General features: G+C 41.6%; 1 protein-coding gene across 1 annotated transcript; it reads left to right on the top strand.

Annotated features, from left to right (window-relative positions):
• The first annotated feature begins 7,073 nt into the window (after positions 1-7,073).
• On the top strand, positions 7,074-16,312 carry C1S (complement C1s). Its single transcript, XM_044914939.1, is given in 13 exon segments — positions 7,074-7,221; positions 8,202-8,272; positions 8,544-8,751; positions 8,886-9,063; positions 9,932-10,057; positions 10,509-10,708; positions 10,913-11,032; positions 11,034-11,067; positions 11,481-11,596; positions 11,993-12,071; positions 12,743-12,871; positions 13,763-13,837; positions 15,071-16,312. Coding segments are annotated over 12 exon segments (2,088 nt in total). The 5' UTR covers positions 7,074-7,221; positions 8,202-8,249; the 3' UTR covers positions 15,871-16,312.
• Positions 16,313-22,174: the final 5,862 nt, after the last annotated feature.

Raw genomic sequence — 22,174 nt, 5'->3', positions numbered from 1 at the left:
CCTGTACTTCACTATGATGATAACTTAGATAAAATGTTCATGATCCCTTGGACAGGCTCTAATCTTCCTTTAGCTTCTGATGCTTGTTTTTGTTTTTGTTTTTTAGGATATATATATTATAAAGGACTTCTATTAAGAAAAGCCTTTCAAAAAGTACTACCTAACTCAAATTTAACCTTCATTGTTTATGACACTCAGCAGATTGACCATTGTGTCTCTATAAACCTAGATGATAATTTATTAAGAAAGTCTCCTGGGTACAATGGGAGACACTTAGGGCAGCTTGTCCAATATGCCAAAATATCCAAGGTATTCACAAACCATGTTTTTGTGGATGGAATGGCCTAACACACACACACACACACACACACGGAAGATGGGTGTCTATCAGAGATGCTACTTTAGGAGTGACTTGGTGGATTCATCTACCTTCTAAATCTAACTTCGCCATATGACCCAGAAGATTATGAGAAGCCTTATGGCATACTTAGAGAAAATTACATTTAGGAGTTCCTACTACTCATTTAACACTAGTCTGGGGAACCCAACATTTTTGGGTTCAAAATGTTTATCCTAATTGTACTAAAGCTGTTAGTTTACAATGGCAACAACACGTCTGGTGGATAACTCAGCATCGGCCCCAGTGAAGAAAGTGAGCTCTGGGTGCCATAAGATCAGGTCTGGGTATCTTTGGTCAAGCTGAGTTTGCCTTTAATAAAGATAGGCCAAAGGAAAAAACACTCTTGCCGAAAAAGGAAAATTAGACGGATTTTTATTTCAGGAAGAAGGTAAAGGATGGAAATCTGTTTCGGTTGCTAATTTAGCACTAATAAAATGGCTAAATCAAACAGCATATTATGACCAAAAATGCTCATATCCAACAATGGGGAAAAGCATATACTTTGACCCAAGGGTTCCTAGCCATGCTAATCCAAATGGAAGCGGAGGTATCTATGGGCCAATGGCCTTCTTAACTGCAGAAACCCAAAATATACGTTTATGCAAATTACATAGCTCTCCTAATCTGTGTAAAATCATTAAAGCCTCTTGTAACTTATATAAATGTTCAGTTACTGCCTTAGTACCCAAACTTACGGCCGACCAGACTTATGATGTTGTTCAATTAGTAGAACAGGAACTGTTGTAAATACTACCAGAATTCTTCCCACTGGAGGAAGATGGACCTTAATAGCCAATGATTCTTTTTTTTTTTTTTTTTTAAGACTTTGTTTATTTGACAGAGAGAGACACAGCGAGAGAGGGAACACAAGCAGGGGGAGTGGGAGAGGGAGAAGCAGGCTCCCCGCGGAGCAGGGAGCCTGATGTGGGGCTCGATCCCAGGACCCTGGGATCATGACCTGAGCCGAAGGCAGACACTTAACGACTGAGCCACCCAGGTGCCCCGTTAGCCAATGATTCTTATTGGATTCCAATACCTACTGACATCTGTGAATTCAGGCAAAGTACACGGTTATGCCCTAACAACAATGGAACCCTGAATTCACTCCAACTTGGCCTGTAATGGCTATGCCTGGTATATGGGAAAAGGAGGATTTTGTTGGGAAGATTTGTAAAACACTTCTGTAGTACTCCTTGCTTTATTTTGTAACAAGAGTACTTTTAATCATAACACTACTGCTATATGGTGTAATACTGGCTTTGCAACTCAAATAGAATTGCCTGATGCTAACAAAAATTATACTAATATTGATATTGATGACCAAATGTTTTGGGAGAATTACAACCACCACAAGATGTAGTATCTATGGAAACTAAGTGGCCAGAGAAATCATTACAGATAACAGAAAATTTAATTACCATTTTAAACCAATCAGCTCAAACATATCACAAAGCACAAATAACCAGAGATAAAGAAGATACTCAAATTAATTCAAGATTATCAAAATACCGGGCGCCTGGGTGGCTCAGTTGGTTAAGTGACTGCCTTTGGCTCAGGTCATGATCCTGGAGTCCCAGGATCGAGTCCCAGGATCGAGTCCCGCATCGGGCTCCCTGCTCGGTGGGGAGTCTGCTTCTCCCTCTGGCCCTCCCCCCTCTTGTGCTCTCTCTCTTTCATTCTCTCTATCAAATAAATAAAATAAAATCTTTAAAAAAAAAAGATAATCAAAATACCTGCAATGGATTTTTTTTTTTGATTCTTCTCTTGTCTTTCTAATTCTGTACCTATTCCCTGTTGGTTGCTTCTAATGTTATTAATTGGATTTTTATTACTATTTCTGTATTTATGTTATGAATGTTACAAAAAAGGCAAAGGGAAAAACTCACCACAAAGCACATGTACAATGTTTGCACGACAGTTTGATCTCATTGAAAAACAAATCAGCTGTAATATTCCCAGTTAAAAGCCATACTGTTGACCCTCATCCCTACCCCCACATAGACTCCTAGGCCACCTAAATCAGGCCTAGCATCAAGGGACATGATGGACCCATGGCAGATAAAGAATCACCCTGACATCAAGGGACAAAATAACTATCATCATTGCTTTCTGCCAGAAGATTATTGATCAAACGGGGCGGGGGGTGAGGTAGGCGCGGGGAAGCAATGAGAAAAAAACTCTCTAAAGGCCCTGATATAAGGGAGGCCATTTTAGATTTCTTTCTAAGTCAACATGACTACATAAACTTTGTTTAAACCAAAATCAGGCAGGCCTGATTTAAGGCCTGCCAAGCATCTGCTTTACAAATGAGCAGCCTGAAGGAAAGCCTCCTGTCCTTAAGATGTTGATCAATGCTCCTACTCCCTATATTCTATGATGTTAAAACTCGTGATTCCTGCCTACATATTAATCTATAACTTTTTTGAGAGACGGTACCTCTGACATATTGATTTATGGCTCTTTATGTAAAAAAGTATATGACCTTGTAAAAACTCTTCATTCCCTGGAGCACTTTCTTCCCTGTGAAAATTGTGTTTCCCGGGCAGCTGTCCTAATTTGGGCTCGAATAAAATTCTCTCTTCCCGTATTAGAGTGCTTTCTGGTCAATTTATGTTGACAGAACTATATAGCACTTTGTACTTTATAAGCCATAAGTACATGTACCTTTAATGTTGCAGTTTAGGTGGGAATAGAGGAGTCCTCCCAAATTGGCTTTGTTTCTGTCTTAGTCCATTTGGACTGCTGTACCAAAATACCACAGACTGGGTGCCTGACAAACAACAGAAATTTACCTCTCACAGTTCTGGATGCTGGAAGTCCAAGATCAGGGGCCAGCATGGTTGGGTGGGGGCCCTCTTTGGAGTCACAGAATTTTTGTTGTTCTCACATAGGGCCTAGGGAGCCATCTGGGTCTCTCTCTCTTCCCCACCCCTGGGTCTCTTTTAAAAGAGCACTAAGCCCATTCTTTTTAAATTTTTATTTTTTTTTATTTATTTAATTTTTTTAATTTTTTTAATTTTTTTAAAGATTTTATTTATTTGACAGAGAGCGATACAGCGAGCGAGGGAACACAAGCAGCGGAAGTGGGAGAGGGAGAAGCAGGCTTCCCGCGGAGCAGGGAGCCCAATGCGGGGCTCGATCCCAGGACCCTGGGATCATGACCTGAGCCGAAGGCAGACGCTTAACGACTCAGCCACCCAGGTGCCCCTCTTTTTAAATTTTAAAAAAGATTTTCTTTATTTATTTGTCAGATAGAGAGAGAGAGCAAGAGAGCAAGCGAGAGAGAGAGAGAGTATAGCAGGGGAAGCGGCAGAGGCTGAGGGAGAAGCAGGCTCCCTGCTGAGCAAGGAGCCCAATGTGGGACTCCATTCCAGGACCCTGGGATCATGACCTAAGCTGAAGGCAGATGCTTAACCGACTGAGCCAGCCAGGCATCCCACTAATCCCATTCTTAACCCTCATGACCTAATCACATTCCAAAGACCCCCACCCTCTAACACCAGCACATTGGGCATTAGGATTCCCACTTGTGAATTTGGCAGGCATAATCAGACTATAGCAGTTACTGCTTCTTGTCAACATTCACTTCTTTTTATCCCTCTCCCCTAGTTACACTTTATTTGTTCTGATATAGCTACACTTGTTTTTTTCCTTAGGATTTTTCTTTCTTTTTTTTTTTTAAAGATTTAATTTATTTATTTGAAAGAGAGAGAGAGCACGAGCAGGGGGAGTAGCAGGGCAGAGGGAGAAGCAGGCTTCCCGCTGAGCAGGGAGCCGGACATGGGGCTCGATCCCAGGACCCTGGGACCATGACCTGAGCCGAAGGCAGACGCTTAACCGAATGAGCCACCCAGGCGTCCCTGAGGGAGATGATATTATCCCCATTTTACACATGATAAAGCTGGAGCTCAGAGGGATTAAGTAACTTTTCCAAGGTCACACTCCCAAAAGCAGCTAGTAAATGGTCTGAACTCATTGGCTCATTCAGTCAGTCATTTCTCAGATACTCACTGAGCATGTTTATCAGCCATTGTTCTTAGTTGCAGGCAATGGAAACCAACTCTGGTAGATTTGAGCAGAAGAGGAATTTATTAAAGGGATCCTGGATTGATTGCTCAGAGAAATGCTGGGAGCACTGGAGTACAAAGTGTGGAAGCTTCACAGCAGGAACAATGGTCAGACTATGGCTGCCTTGGGGCACCTGGGTGGCTCAGTTGGTTAAGCATCTGCCTTCGGCTCAGGTCATGATCCCAGGATCCTGGGATCGAGCCCTGCATATGGCTCCTTGTTCAGTGGGGAGACTGCTTCTCCCTCTCCCTCTGCGTGCCACTCCCCCTGCTTGTGCTTGCTCACGCTCTCTCTCTGACAAATAAATAAATAAAATCTTAAAAAAAAAAAAAAAAAAAGAATATGGCTGCCTCTGTTGCCCTGTCTTTGCTAGGCCCTAGACACTTCAGCTTGTGACGCTCACCCACTGGTTCTGGACACTGGAAGCTGTTTGTGAGCACTGCTTCCTCCCTCATCTTTTTTTAAGATTTGTTTATTTATTAGAGAGAGAGCGTACATGTGCGTCAGTGGGGGGAGGGGCAGAGGGAGAGAGAATCCTGAAGCAGAATCCCCGCTGAGCGCAGAGCCTGTTGAGGGGCTCAGTCCCAGGATCCTGAGATCATGACCTGGGCTGAAATCAAGAGGTGGCTGCCCAACTGACTGAGCCACCCAGGTGCCCCGGTCTCCTTCATCTTACTGCAGCCACCACTGTCCCCAGAGTCTCCATAGTTTCTTGGTATGACAATCTCTGGATTCAAGGCCTAGGCAGATGCCTCTGATGAGTGGAGCGTGAGTGCATGGGCCTGGTCCAGAGCTGCTGGAGTGGGGAGCAACACACTTCTTGCACTTGCATCTTCTCTCCTGGGAGGTGGGCTCTATTCCCAATCATATGATAAGGAACTCTCCAAATGTTGTAAAGACATTCAAACCCTGGGCAGCCAAAGGAACATCAAACAGTCATATGTATATGTACTGTATGAATGGCACCGCTAGACATGGTGGAGAATGCAGAGATGAATCAGACCCTGAACCTGCCTTCAGAGACCTTATTGACTCATAATTCTCTTCCTTTCAATGTCCACATTTATTTGGCACCATAGTTTGCAAAGCTCTTTCACTCTCACTATTTCATTAGATCCTTCTGACAGCCATGTAAGACAGGCAGAACTGATGTTATCTCCATTTTATACTTGAAGAAGCTAAAAAGTTAGGTAATGAGCCAGTCCTCTGACTCCAGGCCCAGTGCTGAGTGAGTCAACCAGCAATTAATTCCAAGGCATGTGGTTTCCCCATTTTTAAAAAAAGATTATATTTATTTATTTGAGAGAGAGCGATCGGGGGGTGGGGGGAGGTTAGAGGGAGAGGGAGAAGCAGGCTCCCCGCTGAGCAGGGAGCCCAACTCGGAGGCTGGATCCAGGACCCCAGGATCATGACCTGAGCTGAAGACTGACCCCTAACCCATTGAGCCACCCAGGCGCCCTTCCCCTGACATTTTAATGCTCCTGAAATCAGGAGGCATCTTATAATCAATGGTATATCATAGATTAATTGGCAGCCTAATTCCTAGTGGTATGTAAACTAAGGGAGCATCTTCAATTGGTGTAGATTCATTGGAATGCAGTCACTAGATAAGGGTAGGAAGTAAAGTAATAAGGGGACATAAAGGTGAGCCAAGAGATCAGGGAAGACTTTGTGGGGGAATCGTACAGCCCACCATCCCTCGGTTCCTTATCTACAACTCTGAATTCCAAAAGGCTTTTTTTCCCCCCAAGTTTGGCACCAAAACTCATTTGTCAGCAAAACCTGACCTGAACTGATGTGAAGTAATTTATAACTATAAGGGATATGTAAATATAATATATAATTATAACCAAATAATAATTTTAATTGTTCTACTTACCATGAAGATCAATATGTGTAGCAGCAGAAATATTAATGTTTGATAACGGAGCATTATTCCAGCCCCTCGAGGGGAGGGAGAGGAGGAGGTGTTACCTAATATTGGGCCCATGTACTGCACTGTCTTTTTAAAATCTGTAAAATTCTGAATTTTGAAACTCATTTAGACCCAAGGGTTATGGATAAGGGACTCTGGATTGTATCTGACCTGGGGCTTGATTGGTGGATAGAATTTAGATGTTTGGAGATGTGGAGGGGATTTTAGGAAGAGGAAGAGCATCATCCCACACCAGCTTAGGTCTAGGTCTAAGTCATTATTCAACCATTAAACTTGCTTTAAGAGCAGAGATGACTGGCATCTCTCCCTTAACTCGTGATTCATACATTGTTGGAGGGTTGGACTTTCTGGGTTTGGCTTTTTCCCCCACAGTAATAATCCCCTCCTTTTCCCACAAATCACCTGACTTCTCTGAAAACTCTAACACACCCTTTGGCTGGAAAAGAACATTAAGCAATCGGTGGAATTCCCCACTCCTTCTTTCTCCCCCTGGAGCCCTGGATGAAGGGACCTCGGGCATGACAGAAGTATGCAGTTCTTGTTTCAAAAGCAGAGGGAGCTCCAAGATCGAGGCTGAGTTACCCTTTCCCTTGTCATGGTCTCCCAGCCCCCTCTTTGTTTAGATCAGGGAATTTCAGACATGCACCCTGGGATAGAGAATCAGATGAACAGAACCAGGACAGGGAGGCCGGCGGAGTTCCTGCAGAGGGAGCGACCAGGCCCGGTGCTGCTCTCCCTGGGAGCCGGCAGGGTTGCCCAGCATGTCCACTGGCACGAGAGAAGGGACTGACCCACTTGTTCCCATCCGCTTCTGAAGGTAAAAACCTTAAAAGCTGAAGAGCAGAGCTTTGGTGGAAGAAAAAGAAAGGCAGAGAACTTCACATGGGAAGGTTTTGGGCAAAGACCGAGGGCTGGAAGGAGCAAAGTAAAAGAAGGCAGAATATAGGCAACCTCTTTCTCTTGGGTTGCCCTCCCCCCTCCCCTCGCGGTTACCCCACTACTTACCATCGTTTTCAGGGTTAGAAACATTTTTGGCAAGACTCTCTGAGGAACTATGGGAAGATATCTCATCTTTTTTAATAAAGGAAAAAACCCCAAACCCTGGAGAATTAACGTAGGAAATTGAGGGGATACATTTCCTTTCCTTTCTTTTTGTGTTTCTTGTCATTCAGCTGCCCTTTGCCTCATTCCCCACACAACCCTGTCTCAGACCACTTCTCCCAAGGTCATTGCCTTCCCCTAGTAAAAGAAGGTCATCTCTCCATCAGTGGTCATTGGGAGCACCAACAGAAATACGTACAATAATAAACATAGTAAAGAGAGCTGGTATGAAGTGATAAAGGGGATCTTTACCAAAAGAGGAGGGAGAAATGTCCTAGGTGGATAGTCATGATGGGGAAAGACTCCTGAAAACCTAAGTGGAAATGGGGATATTGTTTTGTGAGGGCAGGAGAAAGACTGATAGAGTGGGGCAGGGGTCACTGGTGGGGGTGAGGGAAGAGGAGGAAGAAAATTGGGAGAAAGCGCTCATGTTTTTTTTTTGGAAAACTGGGAGAAGATCCAGAGAAGCAATGGGAGAAGGATAAGATCTAGTTTTAGTCTAGAAAGTGAATTGAAGTAGAACCAGGGAAGGTATGAGATGACAGGCATCCTGTGGTGATCAGTGTATTGCTTTGTTTAACCTGTGTGTTACTCTTATGAAGGTGACACTGAACCCCAGGTGACCCCCATCACCAAAGCAGGTGCCTGTGTTTGTTTGACAAATACAGCCAGCCCTGCCGCCCCTTTGCTCCAAAGTCCAGAGGTGCAGAGAGCCAGGACCTAGAGGCGTGCTCTTCACCAGGGATGAACAAATTGCCAGAGATGTGGTAAGTGATCACGAGTCTACAGAGATGTACATGGACTCTAGTCCCTTTATCTTCTCTAGAAAACAGCTCAGATCTGAAGCCCAGGTTTTGGCTTGACCTAGGCCTTTTTGCTCTATTCCAGCCTAAGATTCTCTTCCATGTGCTGTTGCCCTCCTCCCTTCTACCTATTTCCCTCCCTTTCCCCTCCCTTCTACCCATGACAAATGCTAGGGCACTCCACTAGTCTGCCAGTACCTGGGTCACCCCCCTCTCCATGTGTTTTTTTTTTCAGGTGCATTGTGCTGTTTTCCCTTTTGGCATCCATTTATGCTGAGCCTACTATGTATGGGGAGATCCTGTCCCCTAACTATCCTCAAGCATACCCCAATGACATAGAGAAATCTTGGGATATAGAAGTTCCTGAAGGGTATGGGATCCATCTCTACTTCACCCATCTGGACATAGAACTGTCAGAGAACTGCGCATATGACTCAGTGCAGGTATATTACAATAAGCACATAAAGGATAGGGCTGGGGTGGTGGTGGTGGAATGTTCTATTCTTTCTGTCCCCTTCTGTGACCTCCATGCCAAAAATATTACCCTTTCTTAGCTTCCTTTTGACTCTTTTCTTAGATAATGTCAGGAGACTTTGAAGAAGGGAAACTATGTGGACAGAGGACCAGCAAGAATCCCAACTCCCCAATTGTGGACGAGTTCCAGGTCCCATACAATAAACTCCAGGTGATCTTTAAGTCAGACTTCTCCAATGAAGAGCGTTTCACTGGGTTTGCTGCATACTATGTTGCTGTAGGTAAGGCTCACCCTTCTCTATGTTCCTTAGTGATCCAGCTAAAAGATTAGAAGCAGAACAAACACTGAGAGATTCCGTGAATAAGGATTCTGTTTATAATTATAACTCTTATGAAGTGTTGACTGGACTTGGGTACGTCCATGAATTGCCTTTGTGAAATTCAAACACAAGATTATATCTCAGTGATGATGATGATAATGATAAAAATAGGTAATAAATAGTAACTTATTGAGAACCACTATAAATTGGGCACTGTATTAGGAATTTTATCTATATTAACTTAATCTTCTCCTCAGCTCTTGAAGCTAAGTATAATGATCTCCACTTAAAGATAAAGAAAGTGAGGACTAGGGAAGTTAAGTAACTTGCCAAGAATCACAAGAGGAATGCATGATATTCAAACCCATCCAATGGCAAACAAACCTTCAAGTTCTGTGTGCTTCTACACCTAACTCTAGGTTAAAGTGAAGTTAGAACATCTCATAAAGCCAAACTATTGTTTGGATTTGACAGAAATACCCAAATCCTCTAAAGTGGTAAGCGTACTGATTGCACTTCCCCTCAGAAGACATTTAATCATGTTTAGCCTATAGAGTGTTGTCTCTGGAACTGAAATGCTCTGTTTGTGAGAAAGGCCAAGGGTCTCTGGCATTGAGAGCTCCCTTATAGCCATGCAATGACAGGACTCAACTCCAGAATCAGAATCATGGAGAGTAATATAGAATAATACCATCCTGAAATGTGATTCATTCATTCATGTTAGCAATAGGCCTTTCCTAATTTTTATTACCCTTGTAGTTTTGGGTTTAAACTCATTCTTCCTTCTATGTCTTTGTTCTTGACTTCAATCTTTCTCTACTTTTTCTAGATATAAATGAGTGCACAGACTTTGCAGATGCCCCTTGTAGCCACTTCTGCAACAACTTCATTGGTGGTTACTTCTGCTCCTGCCCCCCAGAATACTTCCTCCATGATGATACGAAGAATTGTGGAGGTGAGCTTGGCATCAAGTGGGGTGCATGTTCCCTGGGATTTGGAGTGGCTTGAGGCTTCAGTTATAGCTTTGTTGACCCTTCCAATTCTGACTAGCCTCAGCCTTGCTTTGGCACCTATCTTTAGTTACCCATAAGCTGTGGGGGAGCCACAAGAGTGGAGGAAGACAAGACTACAGGGTCAAGTTAAATAATTGGAGAGGAGAGATAGATGCCTGTGAAGAGTCTACCTGGGACTGTTCATAACCTTGAGGGGCTCTATCATAAACAATGTGATGGAAACCCAACAGGCATTGGGTATCTCTATTGATTTGTATCGGGTGTGTAATTGTGGCATGTGGGCTCCAGTCAGGGATGCTCAGTTCATGAGAAGAGTCATAGAATGGGGCAGGATCTCCTTTCCTTGACCCTATATTTGATTCCTCTTTTTTTTCCTTTCTTTTTCTCCCTTAGTCAATTGCAGTGGGGATGTATTCACTACACTGATTGGGGAGATTGCAAGTCCCAATTATCCCAATCCATACCCAGAGAACTCAAGGTGTGAATATCAGATCCTGTTGGAGGAGGGATACCAAGTGGTGGTGACTATGCGGAGAGAAGATTTTGATGTGGAACCAGCTGATTCGAAGGGCCACTGCCCTGACAGTTTAGTTGTGCGTGATGATTAGTTTTCCTTCCAACTCACACAGAGAGATTTCTCCTCAAAGACAAGTTGTCTTTCTTTCTGTCCCCTCTTTTCTTCCCCTCCTTCTTATTTTATGTTTCTTTCATTACCTCCTTTACTCTTATCCCCTCCATTTTACCTCTTTCTTTTAGTTCTTTCTCTCTGCTGATTTCATCATTTCATTTCTTTTCAGTTTGTTGCAAGAGACAAGCAGTTTGGTCCTTACTGTGGTAATGGATTCTCTGAGCCACTAAATATTGAAACTAAGAGTAACACTCTTAATGTCATCTTCCAAACTGACCAAACAGGGCAAAAAAAAGGGCTGGAAACTTCGTTACCATGGAGATCGTGAGTAACCTAGAAGTTGCTCTTTGGTGTTACCAAAGTCCTTGGACAATGTAAGATCCAAACAGGTAGATTGTTATATGGCTAGGTATCCTGAGAGATTTCACTTCTTCAGCAAGATCTAAACCTGTCAGTGGTTGTAAAAATGCCTGAGCCTCTAGGAATCCTTCAACTGGGCTTGCAGGTGCAGACAACTTGGGGTGGTTAGTTAGTATGTACTAACATGGCTGGGTGGATGGAACTGGCTCAATGACTTCCTGGAATATGTAATACCATATTATTTTAGACATCTCCATTGGAATGTTAGGCCTCAGGATTAAGGACTACTGAATGATTTCAGAAAGTGTGAGGATGATATAAATAGAATAGAGTTTCTCCAACTCTTTGGTAATTTTTCTTTTTCTGTCCTTTCCAAGCAATTCCTTGTCCCAAAGAAGTCACTGCCAATTCTGTTTGGGAGCCTGAGAAAGCAAAATATGTGTTCAAAGATGTGGTAAAGATAACCTGTCTGGAAGGGTTTGAAGTTGTACAGGTAAAGTACTATTAGGGTCTTCTCCCTAATCCTTACATCAGGATGAGCATACTGGAATTGTCTAATGGTTTACTGAATGTCCTTGTTTGAGCAAGGTTTAACACCTTTTCCACAAACAGAACACCTCAGGATCTTTAGTCCTTCCTTGTGAGTCATGGCCAGATTGACACTCTCCTTCTGCCTTTAGTCTTCCTGGGGAAGGGGATTTGATATGCTGGGGCAAAGTTGTCTTTTAGCTTTAACTTCTGGGTGCTTTGGGTCATTCTACTAAGATGTCCCCAAGCTTCTTGTGGTCAGAACTCCTCATTGATCCAAGGCCAGAGATCAATTTCATTTTTGACTTTGATTTCCCATATCTCTCCTTATAAATTAATGGTGATGTGTATTATTCTCCAGGGAAGTGTTGGCTCGACATCTTTCTATTCAGCTTGTCAAAGTAATGGAAAGTGGAGTAATTCCAGACTGAAATGTCAACGTATGTATTTTTTTAAAATGGGACTCTTCCCCCCACCCTTTTGATGGGAATTAAAAGATCAATTCATCAAGATTCAAATTCATGTTTTCCTCTTAGGCTTGTGAGAGAGTGGGTTGGATTTTTTTAAAGATTTTATTTATTTATTTGACAGAGAGAGAGAGAGAGAGCACAAGCAGGGGGAGCAGGAGGGGGAGATTCAGGCTCCCCATTGAGCAGGGAGCCTGATGCATGAACCCTGGGATCATGACCTGAGCCAAAGGCAGACATTTAGTCGACTGAGCCACCCAGGCACCCCATGGATTTTGTTTTTGAAGGGAAGCCATCCATGAAGTGCCAGCCCAGATCTGGTCCCAGACTGGCCAGACTAGCAGGTTTCTTTCAAAGAAAGAGGCCATGGAATTGGTAGAGTTAGTAGAACTATAGAAGTCCATTCCTGGCTTCTGCAGGATCCTCCACCAACCACTGAGAAGCAGGTTCCTCCTTGTAGCTTTCAAGGGCCTATCTGAATTGGCAGGACTCAGTGGTCTGGGGAGATTCATCTCAGGTGCGCTTATGGACGTGGGGGGTGGGAAGGAGTGAGGGACACGGCTGGGAGAATGGAACTGGCTCAGTGACTCTTCCTAGTAGGATGTAACTATCCTAACCATCACTCTCCTGCCTTCTTCTTGTAGCTGTGGACTGTGGCTCTCCTGAACCCATTCAGAATGGTAAAGTCGAAGATCCAGAACATACTTTATTTGGTTCTGTCATTCATTACACTTGTGAGGAGCCATATTATTACATGGAAGATGAAGAAAGTGGTAGGTTTCTTTGACTAGAGAAAAGAGGTGAAAGAATAAGAGTGCTGGAAAGGGAATAGAACAATCTTTCTGGGTTGGAAGAGAGTTTGGAGAGAAATGAAGGATGGGATGGACTTTATCCTCTTGGCTTAGTCTAAAGATACAGTTTTCCTATGGGGATATAGGATCATCCATAGGGAATAACAGAGGTCACTGAGCTCAGCTTCACAACTATGGCAGAAATTCCCCCTACAATATCCATTTTCATGTGGTTACCCAGCTTTTGACCAATTATTTAATGTAGAACATACAGGAGTAATGCTTCCAGTGTCAAGTCACCAATACTATGTGACTGGTTTTCTCGATGGAGAGGCCTTATTAGTACTAGGTGAAGGACTGGAAAAGGCACAATATGTACCACTTTATTGCTTTTAATTTATTATTATTTTTAAAGATTTATTTATTTATTTTAGACAGAGAGAGAGAATGAGAGAGAGAGCGCGAGTGGGAGGGGCAGAAGGAGAGGGAGAGAGAATGTCAAGCTGAGCGCAGAGCCTGTCATGGGGCTCGATCTCACGACCCTGAGATCGTGACCTGAGCCAAAACCAAGAGTGGGACCCTTAACCGATTGTGCCACCCAGGTGCCCCACTTTTAATTTAATTTAATTTATTTTCCCACTTGAAGCATTTTTCTAATTTCTGCCATAACCCTCTTCTGCTTCGGAAACTGTTCCTTCTCCTCCCTTGGCAGGATAGAGGCCAGAGGCATTGTGTAGAGGGTGTCCTCAAGATTCTTTTCTAGTTGATTTGATTTGATCCCCTCCTCAAATCTCAGAGGAGCTGAGGCTCTGCATGAAAGGGGGAATGGAAAAGAGGAGATGTGGTGGTGAGTGTGTCTTTGTGCTATTCCAGGAGAGTATCACTGCGCTGGCAACGGGAGCTGGGTGAACAAATTGCTGGGCACGGAGCTGCCAAAATGTGTTCCAGGTAATGAGGGCTCAGTCTCGGGGACAGACCATAGACTCAGGTGCCGGTGTATGGGGCCACTCTCTGAAAGTAGCTGCAGTCCTCTTGGGAAAGGACTTAATCTGGGTCTAGCTGAGTCTAGTCTAGAGGTGGAGACAACACTGGGCTGGGGGGCTTGCCAGGGCCTTGGGGAATTCCTCCAACATTGAGTCAGGCCAACTGACAGGAAATAGAAAGTTAACCAGTGATGATATCAGATTCTGGGCCAGTTAAGTTTGGTAATGTAGCTGTAGTAAGGGGATGTAGAATTGCTAAAAACAGGACCTGAAAAGTGAGAGTGAGGAATCCACACACAGAAACAAGACCAGTTGACTAGCCCAGTTATTATGTAAAAAGTCTATCTGGCAACAGTCTATCTGGCATCAAGAAACGAGTTGCAGACAGATCACAATTGGATAGAAGAAGGCTTTCAGGCAAAGCCAGAATAATAATGTTCTGGTAGTAACAGCTAGGGGCTGAGCTAGTTAATTGCATTTATTATCTCATTCCAGTCCTTGCAACAACCCTTTGAGATATGATTAGTCCCATTTCACAGATGAGTGAACTGAGTACAAGGTCACAGAGTTAGTAAGAGGCAGGAGTAGACTTTGAACCCCGGTCTGTCTGGGTCCAAAGACTTTTATGCTCACCTCAGAGTCTATTCAGGCTGATTGCTGAGCGATTTAGGTAAGCTGACTTCATCTGGAATAAAATTCCATTTTAGTTGTATTTGGTAATGGCAAAGTAATCAAATCTGCAATCAGTGGGGAATGAAATGAAAGAGGAAAGAAGAGAACCCTCTCTTTGTCCTACTTCCATGGACTGCTAGGAGGGACTCAGCTGCAATTAGGACTTCAGTAAAGAAGGTGATAAACACTCCATGTGGGCATCAGAAGAAGGTGGGATGTTGCCTCCTCCACCATCTGTATGAGGAAAGAATTTCCCAGCACTGTTTCCAGTTGGGCCCCTGTCCCATGCTGAACCTAGGAAGTCTCTTCCACAAGCCTGCCTGTGGCTTTGGAAAAGTGAGGGGGAGATGTTTGGTGATTTCATTCAGGATGAACCTGGTACTGAGATGGTTGACCAAATACAGGGTTGGCTATATTGTGCTAGAGAATTCTGATGCCTGGCAGGTTTTTGAGTGGTTGGAGGATTTGCAGGAGGCCAGCAATTTATTTCTTCCTCTCTCTCCACCTTGTTCTTGTTCCTTCCTAGTGTGTGGTGTTCCCAGTAAGCCCTTTAGAGGAACACAGAGGATATTTGGAGGAATCATTGCAGAGATTCAAAATTTCCCCTGGCAAGTCTTCTTTTCAAACCCATGGGCTGGTGGGGTTCTCATCGATGAGTACTGGGTGCTGACAGCTGCCCACGTCGTGGAGGGAAACCGTGACCCAGTAATGTACGTTGGGTCCACCTCAGTGGTCACCTCAGAACTGGCAAAAGCCCAGATGCTCACTGCTGAGCGTGTAATTATTCATCCGGGTTGGGAATTCCTGGATGCCCCAGAAACACGAAAGAATTTCAACAATGACATTGCACTTGTGCAGCTGAAAGAGCCAGTGAAAATGGGACCCACTGTCTCCCCCATCTGCCTGCCAGGCACCTCCTCAGAATACAACCCCTCAGTGGGAGACCTGGGAATGATCTCAGGCTGGGGCCGAACAAAGGTAAGAGATCATGTGATCCTGCTCCGAGGGGCAATGTTACCCGTTGCTCCCTTAGAAAAGTGCCGGGAGATCAAAGGCAAAAATGTCAAAGTGGATATAAATTCCTATGTTTTCACTAATAATATGATCTGTGCTGGAGGAGAGAGGGGTGTTGATAGCTGTGAAGGGGACAGTGGTGGAGCCTTTGCTCTACGGGTTCCCAATGAAGAGACCCCCAAATTCTATGTAGCTGGTCTGGTGTCCTGGGGCCCCCAGTGTGGAACGTATGGAATCTACACAAGAGTGCAGAACTACATTGACTGGATAACGAAGACAATACGGGAAAACAGTACCCCCAGAATGGACTAATCCATACATACACTACCAGCCTCTCCAAGGGCTATGACCAATCTGTTGCTTTCTGTTCCTCTCAATATTCCCATTATTTCACCATGATTGAGAGAAGATTTGGGAGTATGATTTAAATAGAACTTGATTATTGGGATACCTAGCTGGAAGTAGTGTTTGATCATTACATCGTATTGGTCACTTGGTGTGGTCTGATTCTGTGGGGTCCTCTCCCTTGAATTCCAACTGTGGATAACAACATGAGAAAGGTGCTCCTATCTTGCACTGTTCCATAGGGAGTCCCCTTTCCTGATGATTGCCTGATGTTACAGTTCTGACTCTGAAATTTATTGTTGGGCATACCCTTGATTTTTTTGTTTCCTCTTTACCTGTTTGAAGTTCCATTTACTTTATCATACTCAGTGTCTACTATCTACTTTTAATAAATCATGGTTATAACCCAGTTCTGGCTGACTTGTCTTATTCCACATCAAGACCTGAGCCCCAGAGAAGGGTGATGAAAGGCTGTGTCTTGGAGATTCAGGCATCTAGCAGTTCATATTGAATTGTCATGAAAACAGGGATTTCAGATTTTCTCCTCTCTTCCAATTGAGATTTATTGTGGATCAGCATGAACATCATCAACACAAGGTGCCATATTTTGCTTTTAAAACTTATGAAACAAACCTGAACCTCATTCAGAAGTCTGCATACAGAATTGGCTGTTTAAGATCTTTAAGTATACAATTTTGAGGTATAAGTTGTTTTGACATCTTCTGAAAATTAATTTTCTTTTAATACATTTGTATAATATAATATTTTTTTGTATAATACAATATTACAACTTAATAAAAAGAAAAAAGAGAAATTGAACATGCTCTCATCAGCTTGCCTCGTGGTTTTGATCAATTTGTCAGTCAGGCAACAATGTCTTCTCTGGGTTAAACTCTGTGCCAAGACGTTACAGCTGAAAATTCTGGTGAGGATGGACCCAAAAATTCTCCCTTCTATTTTTTTCCCCAAGGGAATGGAGATTAAAAAAAACCTTCTTTCTCACCACAGATTGATTAGTAATGAAAAATGGCCACACAATTGAGACTAAGTATTTTTAAACTATGGACAGGAGGCCTCTTTAGGGTGGCGGTTGCCCCAGCAAGGTGTCTTATGAAAGCCACGGACTGAGAGTAAGAGTAGGAGTTCAGGAAGACTCTGGTCTGTTGGATGGGACATGAGGCTTTCAAGAGAGGCGTTTTTACCAGAAGCCAAAAGGTGTGTATTTGGAAAGGACTTTGATTTTTTGTAGACCAAAAGGGCTAAATTCAACAGTTGACCTTAGACTGAAGGTTAATACATGATGAAGTAAACAGAACTGTAATTGAAAGTTCTGAAGAATCAAAGGAGAATTATAATAAGGCAACTTGGAAGGACTGTGTCAAGTCAACCAAGCAGCATAAAGCCATTTACATTATTCCTTAACTGTACCTCATAACCACTTTTGTCTACCTGCTGTCATTACATATGCAATGGAATTGACAGTATAACCTGGACTACAATGTTTTGGGTGGGAGAAGGGTGATTCCTCTAGAGAAAAAAAGAATTGAAAAAATACTAAGAAACTTTCTCATGATGTAGAAACTTTCTTTTTAAATAATTGAGATAATAGAAAAAAATAACCTGGAATCAGACAAGTAACAGATAAAGGAAATCCATCTATGCCAGGATCTTCAGTCTATTTGGGTTATTCCTTTACAGATGACCTGGGGTATTAGTGACAGAATCCCCTCATTGTTACTGCCTTATGCAGTAGGATGGTTATGGTTAACTTTACTACGAGATCATTTCTCTGAGTGAATGGCAGGGAGGGGTTCTAAATGAATCATCATCAGAGACTTCAGAGCTGGGAAGGACTCATCACCAAGGCCTTGAAGGGCTAGAGAATCACTGATGGTGACTTAAAGGGTATCAATCATATCGCCTCACGTGTCACTTGGGAACAATGTGTGTCTGCTTCACCTGAAACTCAGGAAAAGACAACTTTTAAAAGCGGGTGAATTGTCACATTTCTTTGGTCAGAAGAAAATGGACTGGCAGATCAGTTTCTCATGCCAGGGTGAAAAGGTGGTATCCAGGGGCCAAGAGGATTTAATGGAAGGAACCTAACTGAAACTGGACTAACACAGAAGGCACTGGCAGGATTTCGGGACCCTCTAAAGTTGCTTTTAGTGGGATACCTTGAATCAACAACATATTCTGTAGAAATGTGATGTTACAGTTTCCACATACCTGTTTTTTTAAACTAAAAATACGAGAAAACTGTTTTTTTTCAGCTTTATTGAGGTATAATTGACAAAACTGTAAAATATTTAAAGTATGCAATGTGATGATTTCATATACATATATATTGTGAAAGGATCCCCCATCACATTCATTAATTCATTACCTCACATATTTACCCTTAATAATATTTTTTTTGGGTGAGAACACTTTAGGTTCTAGTCTCTTAGCAAATTTCAATTATATGATATTGTGTTATCAACTATAGTCACCATGTTATGCATTAGATCCTTAGACTTTATTCATCTTATAACTGAAAGCTTTTACCTTTTTACTGACCTCTCCCTATTTCCCCTACACCTCGCCCACTGGCAACCACTTTTCTACTCTCTGTTTCTATGAGTTTGACTTGAAAAAAAAAATTTTTTTTTGAGATTCAACATAAAAGCAATACTATGCAGTATTTGCTTTTCTCTGGTTTATTTCACTTAGCATAATGCTTTCCGGATTTGTCCATATTGTCACAAATGACAGGATTTCCTTTTTTAAAAAGCTGAATAGGGGTGCCTGGGTGGCTCAGTCGGTTAAGTGTCTGCCTGCAGCTTGGGTCATGATCTCAGCGTCCTGGATCGAGCCCTGCATTGGGCTCAGCTTTCAGCGGTGAGTCTGCTTCTCCCTCTCCCTCTGTGCTCTCTCTTGCTTTTGCTGTCTCTTAAATAAATAAATACAATCTTTTTTTAAAAAAATAAAAAGCTGAATAATATTCCATTGTATGTAATATACACCATATTTTCTTGATCCATTCACCTCTTGACAGACACTTAGGTTGTTTCTATACCTTGGCTATTGTGAATAATGCTGCAAAGAACATTGGAGTATAGATACCTCTTTGAGATAATGATTTAGTTTCTTTTGAATATATACCCCGAGGGGGTACTCCTGGATCATATGTATTTTTATTTTTAAGTACTTGAAAAACCTCCATTCTGTTTTTCATAGTGGTTGTACCAGTTTACATTCCCAACAACAGTGTACAAGTGTTCTCTTTTCTCCACATCCTTGCCAGTATTTGTTATCTTTTCTCTTTTTTTCATAGCCATACTAACAGATTTGAGATGATATTTAATTGTGGTTTTGATTTGCATCTCCCTGATGATTAGCAATGTGATGCTGAGCACCTTTTCATGTACCTGAGGGTCATTTATATGTCTTCTCTAGAAAAATGTCTATTCAGGTCCTTTACCCATTTCAAAATTAGGTTATTTCCCTTTTTGCTATTGAGTTGTATGAGTTCCCTGTATATTTTGGATATTAACCCCTTATTGGATATGTGGTTTGCAAATATTTTCTTCCACTCTGTAGTTTGCCTTTTCATTTTGTTGATGCTTTCTTTTGCTGAGCAGAAGATTTTTAGTTTGAGGTAGTCCCACTTGCTTATATTTGCTTTTGTTGCCTTTGCTTTTGGTGTCAAATCAAAAAAGTCATTGCCAAGATCAATGTCAAGGAGCTTACCCCCTATATTTTCTTCTAGGTGATTTATGGTTTTAGGTCTTATGCTCAAGTCCTTAGGATTAAAGACCTTTTTTTCAGTTGATATTTGTGTATGGTGTAAGATAATGGCCTAGTTTTATTGTTTTGCGTATGGCAATCCAGTTTTCCCAACATCATCTATCGAAGAGACTATCCTTTTCCCATTATATGTTTTTGGCTCCTTTTTAAAAGCTTAATTGCCATATGCGTGGGTTTATATCTGGGTTCTCTATTTTGTGCCATTGATCTATGTGTTTGTGTTTATGCCAATACCATACTGTTTTAATTACTATAGCTTTGTAATATAGTTTGAAATCAGGAAGTGTGGTGTTCCAACTTTGTCCTCCTTTCTCAAGATTGCTTTGGATATTCAGGATCTTTCATGGTTTCATAGAAATTTTAAGATTGTTTTTTCTATTCTGTGAAAAATGCCATTGGAATTTTGATAGGGATTACATTGAATCTATAGAAGGCTTTGGGTAGTAAGAACACTTTAACAACATTAATTCTTCTAGTCCATGACCATGGAATAGCTTTCTATTTATTTTTGTCTTCTTCATTTTCTTTCATCAATGTTTTTTTTTTGAGTTTTCAGTGTATGGATCTTTCACCTAAGTATTTTATTCCTAAGTAGGTTTATTCCTAAGTATTTTATTCTTTTTGATGCTATTGTAAATAAGATTGTTTTCTTAATTTCTGATAGTTTGTTGTTAGTGTATAGAAACAGAACTGATTTTTGTTTATATTGATTTTATATCCTGCAACCTTACTGAATTTATTTGTTAGTTCTAACAGTTTTATTTTGGTGGGATTTTTAGGATTTTTAAATATAATTTCATGTCATCTGCAAATAGAGACAGTTTTACTTCTTCTTTTCCAATATGAATTCCTTTTATTTCTTTTTCTTGCCTGATTGCTCTGGCTAGGACTTCTAGTACTATGTTGAATAAAAGTGGTGAGAGTGGGCATCTTTGTCTTGTTCCTGATTTTAGAGGAAAAGCATTCAGATTTTCACTGTTTAGCATGATGTTAGCTGTGGATTTGTCATATATGGCCTTTGTTATTTTGAGGTACATTCCCTCTATACCCAGTTTGAGAGTTTTATCATGAAATGATGTTGAATTTTGTTAATGCTTTTTCTGCATCTATTGAGATGATTATATGATTTTTATCCTTCATTTTGTTAATGTGGTATATTCCACTGATTTGTGAATGTTGACTTATCCTTGCATCCCTGTAATAAATCCCACTTGATTATGGTGTATAATCCTTTTAATGTGCTGTTGAATTTGGTTTGTTAATATTTTGTTGAGGATTTTGGCATCTCTGTTCATCAGGGATTTTGGTCTGAACTTTTCTTGTACTGTCTTGTCTGGCTTTGGTATCAGGGTAATGCTGGCTTCATAAAATGAGTTTGGAACTGTTCCCTCCTCTTCTATTTTTGGAAGAGTTTGAGAAGGATTGGTGTTAATTTTCTTTAAATGTTTGGTAGAATTCATCAGCGAAGACTTCTGGTCCTAGGACTTTTGTTTGTTGGAAGGTTTTTGATTACCAATTCAATCTCTTTACTAGTAGTTGGTGTATTCACATTTTCTTATTTCTTCATGATTCAGTCTTGGTAGATTGTATATTTATAGGAATTTATCCATTTCTTCTTAGGTTGTCCAATTTGTTGCCAAATATTGTTCACAGTAGTCTGTTATGATCCTTTGTATTTGTATGGTATCAGTTGTAATATCTCCTCTTCCATTTATAATTTTATTTATTTGAGTCCTCTCTCTTTTTTTCTTAGTAAATCTGGCTAAAGGTTTGTTTGTTTTGCTTCTTTTCAAAAAACCAGCTCCTAGTTTCTTGGTAAATCTAGCTAAAGTTTTGTTTTGTTTATCTATTAAAAAACCAGTTCCTAGTTTCATTTTCTATTGCCTTTTTTTTTTTTCCACGTATTTTGACAGAGAGAGACACAGTGAGAGAGGGAACACAAGCAGGGGGAGTGGGAGAGGGAGAAGCAGGCTTCCCATGGAGCAGGGAGCCCAATGCGTGGCTCGATCCCAGGACCCTGGGATCATGACCTGAGCCAAAGGCAGACGCTTAACGACTGAGCCACCCAGGCACCCTCTATTGCCTTTTTAGCTTCTATTTTATTTATTTCTGCTCTGATCTTTGTTATTTTCTCCCTTCAACTAAATTCAAGCTTAGTTTATTCTTCTTTTTCTAGTTCGTTGAGGTATAAAGTTAGGTTGTTTGTTTGAGACCTTTCTTGTTTCTTAATGTAGGCATTTATTACTATGAACTTCCCTCTAGGGAATATTCTGTATATATATATATATATATATATATATATATATATATATATATATATTTGTATGAGATACTATTGAATGAAATTGGTGTGAGATACTATTATAGACAAACTGAAGCTCAGAGAGGTTAAGCAGCTTGCTAAGTTGCCATGGGTAGAAAGAGACTAGGCCCCTTGACACAAGAGTGAATTCCCTGAACTGACATACCCTCTTGCAGCTTA

The sequence above is a fragment of the Neomonachus schauinslandi genome, chromosome 5, assembly GCF_002201575.2.
Source record: "Neomonachus schauinslandi chromosome 5, ASM220157v2, whole genome shotgun sequence".
Lineage (NCBI taxonomy): Eukaryota > Metazoa > Chordata > Mammalia > Carnivora > Phocidae > Neomonachus > Neomonachus schauinslandi.
The sequence above is the reverse complement of the archived record's forward strand: the minus strand, read 5'-3'. Positions and strand labels throughout refer to the sequence as shown.